Source organism: Mesoplodon bidens (genome assembly GCF_964165515.1).
Source record: "Mesoplodon bidens genome assembly, chromosome: 3".
Taxonomy (NCBI): domain Eukaryota; kingdom Metazoa; phylum Chordata; class Mammalia; order Artiodactyla; family Ziphiidae; genus Mesoplodon; species Mesoplodon bidens.
The window spans coordinates 66,179,674-66,192,009 of NC_138178.1; the positions used below are offsets into that span (position 1 = coordinate 66,179,674).

General features: G+C 42.2%; 1 protein-coding gene across 1 annotated transcript in view; it reads right to left on the reverse strand.

Moving 5' to 3' along the window:
• FBXO22 (F-box protein 22) overlaps positions 1-12,336 on the reverse strand; it is a 29,546-nt gene that overhangs the window by 1,545 nt on the left and 15,665 nt on the right. Inside the window, exon 6 of the mRNA XM_081230156.1 lies at positions 4,708-4,873. Coding sequence (XP_081086282.1) covers positions 4,708-4,873 — 166 coding nt within the window. The remainder of the gene's footprint in view (positions 1-4,707; positions 4,874-12,336) is intronic.

A 12,336-nucleotide genomic window follows, 5' to 3' on the forward strand; every position in this document is an offset into this window, starting at 1 on the left:
ATTCATATATACTATGATATGTATTAAAGCTTTTGGTATTATTTACCTCTTTGGTATCTTTTCTCCCCTACCTCAGCTGTCAAATTCTAAAAGAGGTGTATTAAATATTCAATCATGGAGAATAATTTTATTAAGAACCCATAATTCCAGAAGTTTTAAGCTCTATGCTGTTTGGTCCATAAAGGAATAGATTATATTGCTGTGTCTTATTTATCGCTTTGACCTGATAATTTAGCTTAATCTGAAGGTAAAATCATACATTTTCTTTTTGTTTCTATTTGCCTGGTATTTTTTTAATGAAATATTTTATGGTTACTAAAGAAAATAAAAATAAAATGCCAATAAAGTTGTAAAGCATAATACAGTGAACACCCATTGGGGGAAAACCAAGTAAGTACCTTACATTTCTAACATTTCTATCAGGTTTACCAACATCTGAGTCTACGAAATGGGCAGGACTCACTGCGTTAACAAGAAACTAAGACTTAAAAAGCTTAAGCACTAAGCGACTTAAGGCTAACTAGTGGCAAAACCAGTTTCTGAGGGGCAGAATCCATCTTCTGAAGTCTGCTGCTGTTCCTTTAACCTTATTACATTTCCTCTCTGGTATACAACTGCAACAAGAGTCTCCTGCCTAAAAAGAATTATTCACCTTTTTTTGGAGGGAGCAGGGCTCCTATCTGGACACCATTAACATGGAGCACTGATTTACTCAATGGCTTCCCTTACTCCATGACACAGTGTAAAGACCATGTTAAAATTAATGTGTCATGTAAGAGGTAATGATTGTTGAGGGTGTATTTCCCAAATTAGGTATAAAGAGTAGATTATATACAGACAGCCATGCTAACAGGCTAGCACCTCAGATGTTATATGTCTGAGTGAGTTGCATTTCAAAAATCAACTATGTTAGATCGTCATTGCCCTATCTGTATATAATTTCAAAGTAAAAGCAAAGACAATAAGGAAAATTAGGCAAAAGGAGAAATAACCCACAGATAGCTAACAAGAATCAGGTATACTTATGCATGAAATCCAGTGCTTAGAGTTCAGTGCAGTTGGCTTTCCTCCCTTCTTCCTCAGATTCCAGGGAACTCAACTTAGCTACCTGCTTTCCCTGATCCATCAGTGCTGACTACCAGGAGGGAGATGATGACTGGGATGATTTAAGTTGCTCCTAATGATACTGATCTCTAACAGTGTGTCTCCATGTCACCACTCTAGGATCCAAATACTAAACACAAATATAGAGAGAAACAAATAATAGTGCTTGCAGGAAACATCTGGAGGATGGGGGCGGGGGGGGGTCTCATCTTCTTGCTTTTGGAAACAGCTGATATTTATGTCCACTTAATTAGCTCAAACTCAAAATACTACATACTTTCATTGGAAATGGAAAAGTAGTAATGGTTCAAGATAGAAGAGCAAATATTTTTTATCTTTGAAAACAAAAGCCCTAATAATAAAATGAAAGATGCATCATTTTTGAGCTTGAAAAAGCCTTTCAAAAGATCTAGTACAGTATTTCCAATAATGTGTGCCAAGTAATATTGCTATATGTGGAATCTAAAAAAAATGGTACAAATGAACTTATGTACAAAACAGAAATAGAGCCACAGATGTAGAAAACAAACTTACGGTTACCAAGGGGGAAGCGGGGTTGGGGGGGGCGGGGAGGGATAAATTGGGAGATTGGAACTGACACATACACGTTACTATAGATAATAAGGACCTACTGTATAGCACAGGGAACTCTACTCAATACTCTGTAATGACCTATATGGGAAAAGAATCTAAAAAAGAGTAGATATATGTATATGTATAACTGATTCACTTTGCTCTACAGCAGAAACACAACATTCTAAATCAATTATACTCCAATAAAGATGTTAAAAAAAAAGATCTAGTACAGTATTTCCAAAAATGTGTGCCAAGTAATACCAGTCAGCCTGCAAGATGCTCCATGGACAGAAGGTTTTGTGGCCAAATAGATTTAAGAAGGGCCACAGGTAATAATATTCCCCCTCCCTCTAAAAGATCCGAAGTACTGAGCACAGTATTAGAGGCTCTGAGAAGTTTTACCATAAAGGTGTACTGTTGAACCACGCATCTCCTTTAGAGGAGGAAAACAGAACCGGAGAGGAAGTGACATACGTATGAACCATACGAAGTCCCCTACATACGAACAAGTCCCCTACACACGAACAAGTTCCGTTCCGAGAGCACGTTCTTAAGTCCAATTTGTTTGTTAAGTCCCACAAAGTTAGCCGAGGTACCCACCTAACACAATCAGCTATATAGTACCGTACTGTAATGGGTTTATAATACTTTTCACACAAATAATACATAAAAAACAAACAAAAAATAAAAATTTCTAATCTTACAGTACAGTACAACAGCTGGCATACAGGGCTGGCATCGAGTGAACAGGCAAGAAGAGTTACTGACTGGAGGAGGGAGAGGAGGTGGGAGATGATAGAGCTGAAGGATCGCCAGCAATAGGAGATGGAGGGCAAGCTGCAACTGCACTCGCGCCTGACGCTGATGCCACAGGTTCTGGTTCCTTGCTGGATTCAATTCTATCTATCTACCGTCTTAAAAAAGTGATATCTGGGTAGTAGCTCTTTTTTTCTCGTCACAGATGACACGGCAGCACTGGATTGCATTCTGAACGGCTGCTACAACCTTTGTGTACCATTTTACGTTCGGGTCCTGTGCCTCAAAAAGTTAACAGTGCCTCCTCAAATAAGGAAAATCCCCTTGCCATTTCCTGTGTCATGAATCTCTTCGGTTCTTCAGTTACTTCTTCTTCCTCTTGTTTCTCTGTGCCCTTTCTCTGGGCCCCCAATTCTATCAGGTCTTCATTAGTAAGCTCCTCACGTTGCACAGCAAGGAGTTCAATGAAGTCATCCTCTTGCAGACCTAGCTCCAGCTTCTCGCTGAGGGTCACTAAGTTACTGAAGACCTCTTTGGATTCCTCATCCACCTTCTCAAATCCACAAAAGTCATGAACAGACTGTGGGCAAAGGTTCTTCCAAACCCCATTCATGGTGACGGCCATAACCTCACACCAAGCAGAGTCAATGTTTTTTATGGCCTTGTACATGTATGGCCTTATAGTCCTTCCAAAATTGTCACAAGGTTGTTGCTGATTTGTCACTTGCCTTTACTGCCTGACGAAAAGTGTGACATAAAAAATATTTCTTGAAAGTCATTATAACTCCCTGGTCCATAGGTTGGATGAGAGACATTGTATTTAGTGGCAGATGCACTACTCTGACGTGCGATGAAAGCCATCTGTGAATAGGGGGGGTGGCCCAGAGCACTGTCAGGCAGCAAAGGAATGCTGAATGGGACGTCCTTCTCCAAGCAGTAGTTCTCTACCTTCAGGATAAAGTGGTAGACAAACCCGTCCTGGAAAATGGCCTTATGTAACCCAGGCTTTGGGGTTACTCTTCCACACAACAGGAAGAGAGCCCCTGTCTATGTTTTTAAGGGCTCTTGGGTTCTCTGAATGATAAACTAAGAGAGGCTTCAGCTTCATATTGCTGGAAACACTGCCACCAAACAACAGAGTTAGCCTATGCTTTGCTGCTTTAGAGCCTGGCATCAACTTTTCCTCCTTACTGATCTAACTTTGGTCTGGCATCCTCTTCCAGTACAGTCCCATCCACATTAAAAACCTGCTCAGGTAAATATGTGCCTTCATCAATAATTTCTAGAAGCATTTCAGGAAATTCCCAGGCAGCTACCATATCTGCACTCGCTACCTCACCACTTACTTTTACATCATGAAGGTTGACTCTAGTCTTGAACCAATGAAGCCAGCCGTGGCTGGCATTAAAAGATGTGCCCTCTGATTCTTTGCCATGTTTCTTCTTCAAGTCTTCATAAAGGCTATTAGCTTTCTCTTGAATCAGCATTAAGCTGAGCGGGACTCGACACTGAGGTTGATCCTGCATCCACACACCGAGAAGCTTCTCCATCTCCTCCATCACTTTTCCACATTTCTTCAATAATATTGTCAACATCACTGGCACAGCAGGCTTCACATGTTCTTGTCCTTGTTCTTTAGAATCGTGCCAATGGTTGAACGATTCATGTGATAATAATGAGCGACGTCTACCATCTTTTTGCCTCGCTCCACTCTCTCAGTTCTTTTCGCTTGGCATTTCTTAGCAGTATCAGCTACATCACCGCTGCTTTTATGCTTGCTTCCAGACATCCTCGGCTTTAAATAAAGATACTGTACTACTGTACTCTATACAGTACTGTACAGTACACAAAAGCATAACCACCTGTAGAGGATGCACGCATGTGACAATGTATGCCAGTCACGTGAATTAATTTACATGATTGGACATGCAAACGCACAAAAGTTTTGCAACTTGAAGGTTCGTTATGTAGGGGGCTTACTGTATTGCAGTTACAGAGTACAGAGCTGTCAAGGGAGCTCAGCAGACAATGTTGAAAGTCAATTTTAAGGAGAGTATAAGTCCAACTAAATTCTTAAAGGATAACATACATAAATTTCATTCTTCAAAGATAAGCAGAATTACACTGTGTGAGCCCCCAACCTATGTCTATTGCAAAATGGAATTAACTATTAGCAATTCTTTAAGCATGTTTTTTAAAAACCCCAAGTAATATAAAGCTGAGAACATTTCCCATGATGTGCAGAAGAAATCAGAAGCACATCAGACATACTTTTCAGAGGTCAGCGATGCCAGATTGTCCACCTGGCCTCCAGCCAAGATGACATTCATATCACTGAAAGTGCTGATTACATGCTGCAGATAATTATTGGCTCCCACTTTACAGCAATTATAGCCAAATACAAGGACCACACGAAGCTCAGGGTTATCTAAAAGACCTGCAGAGAAATGAAGAGAAACAATTAAAGACAGCCTTAAAAAGAAATCCTTAAAAAGGAATTCTTCATTTTATTATTTTGCAAAATGAAATGTTACTGCTAATGTCCTATATGCCTAGTTAAGTGCAATTTACTGTTTAAGCTGTCAAGTCCTCCATTTTTTTTGCAAACTTTAACACTCAAAATCTTTGCTATAATTAATTTTTCATCATTAAGAAAACTAAATGGCTATTTGAAAATAATACAATCAACACTTAACACAAATAAGGAAGCAGCTATGTAACTGAGCAGCACCCTTGGTGGACCTTGGTGCAAGCCATTCCACACAGCCACCACCTGGAATGGAAGGGAACACGGGTTTATGAAGGACAGAGTTAGACGCAGTGGGAATTTAAACATCCAGAGAAAATGGACAGAAACAGCACTAACCACCTGTAGTGGGTTGAATGTGGTCTCCCAAAGACATATCCACACCAAATCCCTGGAAAGAAGAATGTGGCCTAACTTGGAAAAGAAAAAGGGTCTTTGCAGATGTAATTAAATCTTGAGATGAGATCATCTGGTTTATCCATAGGCCCTAAATACTTTATGAGTATCCTTATAAGAGAAATAGAGACAGAAGAGGCAATGTGACCACAGAAGCAGAAACTAGAATGATGCAGCCATAAGGAATGTCGATGGCATCAGAAGGTGGAAGAGACAAGAGATTCACCCCTAGAGCATCCAGAGGGAATGCAGCCACATCAATACCCTGATTCCAAACTTCTGGCCTTCTGTATTGTGATAGAATAAATGTTGTTTTAAGCCACTAAAGTTTGTGCTAATTTGTTACAGCAGCCTCAGGAAACTAATGCACCATTAAAATACAGGCCTTATCCATATATTCCAGGAAAGGGAGTGGGAGTGAAGGTGGTTTAACCATTGGAAACTCATTCCAAAGCAGGAAAATATTCAATTCTGCAGCATATGGATGAAAAGCAGCTACCACTAGAGGGCAGCATAGTCTATCAGGAGGCAGGCAGTACTCACGCTCTCCCCTACAAGCTCCCAGGCTTTCACATGTGCCTCTTGCACCTTGTTTATACACTATCAACTTGAAATTTGCCAAAGAGGTGGCTCTGGGACACAAAGAAGAAAAAAAATCAAACACCTGACCCACATTTGAGTTTCCACTGACTCAGCCACATGACTTCCATCTTCACAGACGTAAGGGTAAATAGAGGTTGCCAGAAATAAGGCTCACTTAAGGAAACGGGGTGGAGTGGAGGTGAATGACCAATTCCTAACACCAAATAATGATTTATCTAGGGAGACTGCCTCTGGTCCATTTCTAATTCTCTATACAGTACATCACTGATTTGGAGAGTAAGAAGGATATTAGTACAAACCAGTACTTTCAAGATACCACATACCCCAAACCATTACTAAAAGGTCTTTTTCTCCACACAGACCAGCCCAGCAAATTTTCAGAGAAATTTTTTTTTTTTTAAGAATGAATTTTCAGAGTCGGAAGAGGCCTGTGGGATCAACAGTTTATGCTTATTTTACAAAGAAGGGCTGTTAATCCTAGAAAAGTGACTGGCCCAGGACGGCATCTTGGCAGACTCTAGACCCACATCTCCTGACTTCTCAGTTTTAAGTTTTAGAAACCTAAAAACTTCTAAATCTCTCCCTTTCCTGATTTCTATGCTCTAGGCCCTCTTTTACAATTGCCTACTAAAATTTTCATCTGAATGTTCTATAGGCACCCTTATTCACCCAACGCACACCGAGTGCTTTCAACATCCTCCTCCAGTGGTCTTGTTCTACAGCGGGACCACACACACACAAATCTAGAAATTAGACTCACTTCCCCCCACCCAACTTAGAGAACAAATCTGCCTTAGCCCAGGCTGGCTGCCTGACAGAGCAGACAGGTCTGTATCATGTACTAGAAGGAAGGTACAATTCAAACTCCTTGCCACTAAAAATTGAGGCCTAAGATACACGAGCCTGAAAAGACAACTACCCAGCTCATTCTGAGGGAAATCCTGGCACTGCCTTCAGTCCTGCCTCTGTGGGGAAACAGGAGGGCCCTCTGCTCAGTACCAGTATCTGAGGACTTTCAACTTCAGGAAAGCACGCTAGCCGTATTCTCAGCTCCGATGTTTGTTGGGCAGATGACATACTCAACCAGCCCAACTATAAAAGGTGCAAGTTCCAGTTCACTGTTCCCTGAAATCCAGCATGAGATCTAAGTCACAGCAGACTGAGTGGCTGAAGAGCACGTGGGCCATCCATTCCTTTGGCAGCTCTAAACATTTTTAGATTTCGCTAAGAGCTCAGTAACCAGACCTCACTGGTTTGGATCCTACAACTGCTTTTATTTTAAGGAGTCATAGTTGGGGTGATGCCACTGGTGTTCATAGAGTGACATGGGGTAAGAAACAGCTTGAAAAACAAGCCATTTATTATAAGGGCATATAGGTCCACTAGAATTTATCTCAGTTCTCAGAAAACTGGGAAGAGTTAATGGTTCTTCTGCCCTAGCTCAGCCAAACCTGTGGCCCACAGCTAGCAAATGATGATGGTCTGTATCTCATGTACTACCCTCCATCCTGGCTGCACTATATTCCTCCTACACATGTCCCTCAACTCAGAATTCCTCCACTGATAGTCTATGTATCTTTGTATGCTGCCTTAAATTCATTTTCAAATAAGGCAGAATATAAATTCATTACAGCTATGCTCAAGCTGGAAGGTTAAAAGGAAAAAAATCAAATCTAGACACCAAGAGCAGCATCAGATTCAGGAAAGCCAGCTATGAAGAATTATTCCAAAGATTGGCCAGGACTGCTTGAAAAGGCTTTAGGTCTGCGTGTTCAGATTTCTGCTCTTTTTAGGGAAGGCTCTCTGAAGACAGTTGTTTTATGGCCTGTTTGAAAGTGACGTAATCTAAATGCATGTAGAAAACCTACGTGAAAGATAATGTCTACTTGAAATGAGAGGCTAATACCATCAACAATTCATAGACAGAAGCTGTGTTCTCTCTTCCTCACAACCTTAGTTTTAGCATCACTTCCTTTCCTGTATCTTTATACCCATCTTTTTTACACTAAACATGTATAAATATGAAGTCAGCATGCTAGGACATGACTTTTGGAATCAGACCTGGATCAGAACTCAGGCTCAACCTCTTGTAGCCATCTGACTGAGCAATTTACTAGACTTCTCCAAGTGCAGCTTCCTCCTCTAAAACTGGGGCAGGAGCAAGTCTCAAGAGTGGTTGTGATGATTAAATACGATAATGTCATAAAGAAGCATCCAACCCTGCCCAGTGCCTGGCCCCCAGTAAGGGTTCAATAGAGGAGAGCTATCAAAACATGTTCTGGCTAAACTGAGGGCCCCGACCACGAGTTACACAAGTTATCAAATAATGAAATGACACTCAAGACGCTATTTCCCCTTGAATCAAATGAATCTGAAGTAAACATCGTATATTTAGAGGGAGAATAAAGAAGCCATGCATCCTATCCTCCAAACCAGCTAGGGGTCACCTGTGCTGCTCTGGCTTTCACGTAGTTGTCATGCTTTTTTGAGATGCATCTTATCCAAAAATCTCTCTGATATCGTTCAATGAGAAGCCGTGTCACTTTACGTACATGGTAAGGGATTTAAAAAAAGAGAAGTGCCACACCAGTCAGCTCCATGAACATGAGCCTACGGCCCGGGGGCTCAGGGGCTGTATCCTGCCAGCACCATAACCTGGGAGCTGGCCCCCACCAGGCCCCTTACAGCTCTCTGCTAGCTCTCTGCTCTCTCCTAGTTCTTTGCTCCTGGAGCTGAGTGAAATCCACCACAAAGGGCAGGAAAGCCTAACAAAACACTGGCACCACCCTCCTTCTAAGTCACCTTCCTGCCTGAGAAGCTGCCCAGCTTTTTCAAGGGCTAGGCAGCCTCTAAAGCAGAACAAGTTCCATCACTTAACTTTTAGCACCATTTTTCTCTGCTTTGCACCTGATCACTGACTGTGGCCCCCTCAAGATTCTCTATGAAATCTCCAGATAATTTAAAAACTTAATCCCTCAAATTTTTTTGGGACTTTGACTTAACAAATAATTAAAATTTAGTTTTTACACCTCTAAGTTGCTGACAGAGAAGACCAAAAAGAAGTAAGCAGAAAGGACATGAACAACAGCCATTAATTACCTGATATTCCTAAATTTGTATCTGTGGTCGAGACCATTCTCCTGAACTCCAGACCCACATATTCAACTGTCTAATCAATGTCCCCATCTCATATTCAATGTGTCCAACCCAGAACTGATCATCTGACTCCTCTAACCTGCGCCCCCATCTATTCCTTACCTCGGGAGAAGGTACTGCGCACCTGCCCTGGCAGAAACCTCGGTGACAACAATGCCATGGTCCTCATTCTCATCCAGCAACGTTTTAACCCATCACCTCACCCTGTGGACTCACGTGGGAACTTCATCTTGAATCCGCCCACATCTCTACAACACCACTGCCATAGCCACAACAGCCCCCGTTCTCCCTGCCTCCTCTCTTGTGTTCCTCCAAAGCCATCACACCACAGCCAGAGGGGCATTTTCCAAACACCCATCGGTTGTGCCACTCCTTAGTTTAGAATCCCGGCTTCCGCTGCCCTTGGGCACATCAAGATCCTCAGTGCCGAGCGGCCCCGCCCTGCATCCCAGCTCTACCTCACACCACACCCCTCCTCACACCCACCACTCTCCAGGTACGATGGAACTCCTTACATTTCCTATGAGCCGGTGAATCCACAGCACCTAAATCCTGAAGGTGACTTGCCAGGCCCTTTCTATGTCCTGTCCTTTCATCTATTTTTGTCAGTCAGCTGGAAAGAAGGTACAATACTCCTACAATACTCTTCCTGACTCCACATCTGAGGGACCTCTCCCCACTCGAGTTCACTTCTACCCAGCGCTCTGCCCAAATGTCACTTTCCCAACACCCCAGAGTGGCTTAAGTCCATGATTACGCTTCCTAGCACCTCTTCTACTTGGTAACACTTACACATCTGTGGTATTGTATTCAAAGTTGGCCTGGCCTGCTAGACTGGAAGCTCCAAGAGGCAGGACAGTGTGTCTCCAACAAGCATCTCCAGAGCCCCGCACGTACAGGGACTGGCATATGACATGCACATGAACAATTTTTGAATGAATGGACATTGGCTTTTATGGCACTTAGGGAATAGAGGTATTTTTGCCTTCACTCCTTAAGAATTAAGTGCTAGCCCACATACACACACACAGGTACACACACACATATATATATATATATATTTTTTTTTCATTCCAGAGACTATTTTTAACACAAGATACCATACAGACTTTAAAACAACCTATGCCTTGTTTAAAAAATGCACCATTTTGGTAAGTTCTTCAAAAAGAATATAACAGAAAGTGCGCATGTGTATGTATATATATAAATTTATACGTACCGTGACAGTGGGTCCGATTACAACACCCCCTATACACAGGGTCTGGAAAAATTATAATATCACACACGAGGTCCCTGCGCACAGAGGTACTGCCTATTTCACAGGAGGCCGAGCTGCTTTGTTTGCTCACACACCACCTTCTAGTCAGAGCAGCCAAGTCTACAATGCAGCGGAAGACAGACCACAGCCCAGGGGCCAAATCCGGTGCCCCTGCTTTTGTATAAAGTTTTATTGGAACAAAGCTGATTTTTTACATACTGTCTATAGCTGCTTCTGCACTCCCAACGGCAGAGTTGAATAGATGCAACTGAGGCTGTATCACTGGCAAAACCTGTAATATTCTCTATCTGGCCTTTACAGAGAAAGTGTGCCGAGCCTGAGGGACACTACCAGGAATGAGGTGCCTTCCACTATCACGGAACATAGATTAAGAGTTGCTCCGGGTGTCTGGTTCAGGAGTGCAGGCTGGGCCTCTGTGGAGAAGGCACGTCCCACAGCCTCCAACCACTCACTCCTTGCCCACCTCAGAGGCCTCCATCTTCTCGTCCACATAAAAGACAATGGTCCAATTTTAGAAGTGAAGAAAATAGTATGGGGAAGAATAGAGATTATCATCTCAATCTAGGCAAAGCCTCAATTTCCAGAAGGCCATGAACAGGATGAAAATGATGCTTTGGAATAAGCCAAAATTGTTCACAGCAAACAGCTTAGGGAAAGGACACCAATAAAAACGCTTCACACAGCAGAAAAACATGGGGCTCTTTTTCATTTCAGTTTTCTGATTCCTATACTTCTTTAGCACTGTAATGCAAACAAGGTCTAAAACAAATCTAATAACTATTTTATCATATAATAGATGGTTCCTTCCACTCAAGATTTTGGGTCTTTCTTGTAAATGGACAAAACTAGGCTTCTAGCTTCAAGCAGTGCTACCATAAGGACCTCAATCACGGATTCCCCGGGTTGCTATAGGGCAGAGGGAAGCATGCCCAGGAGGCACCACACTTACTTCTGGACCCAAAAAGACAGCACAGAGGAGGCTTGGCGATATGACCTTTAGCAAAAGCACTGAGTCAAAGGCCAAACAAGCTTCTCTAACAAGTTAACCCCAGTCAGTTCATCTGCAGAGGTAGACGCAAGGCCTTAACACTGCTTTGCCTGAATAATTAGTTTGTTGCTTACTATATTAAATTAAGCTTTCTTACCAGAGCTTAGAAACTGAGCTAACCCTTTACCTCTTCAAAATCACCTCATGCATGACCTGTCTACTCCAGCCAAGCTTCCTGCCTGACATATCCTACTAAACCATTGTTTGATATACTCTGCCTTAACTTACACTATTTCTAAAGCTTATCAAGTTCATTACACTTATTCCCGTCTTTCTAATTAGTCAATATTGAACTAACCTGTATCTTCTAATTTTTGAAACAACAAATGTTTATTACTAGCATAAAAGAGAAATAAAACCTTAAACTTTACAGCTTCAGAAAACAAAATAAGGCAAAATGATAAGAAAATGTTCAAGGGCTTCCCTGGTGGCGCGGTGGTTGGGAATCCACCTGCCAATTCAGGGGACACGGGTTCAAGCCCTGGTCCGGGAAGATCCCACATGCTGCAACTAGGCCCGTGAGCCACAACTGCTGAGCCTGTGCTCTGGAGTCCGTGAGCCACAACTACTGAAACCCGCACGCCTGGAGCCGGTGCTCCGCAATGAGAGAGGCCACCGCAATGAGAAGCCTGCGCACAGCAATGAAGAGTAGCCCCTGCTCACCGCAACTAGAGAAAGCCCACGCACAGCAACGAAGACCCAACATGGCCAAAAATAATTTTTAAAAAACAGAAAATGTTCAAAGAGGAAGAAATCCTTCAAAATTCAGAATTAAATACAAGTAAGTTTATTATCAACAGAGTATTTATGGAAAATTCATCTCTGGTTCTCTCAGGCTTTAATGTAAGTAAAATAATTTAAAAAGTAAATCCATTCTACCAAAAAAAATAT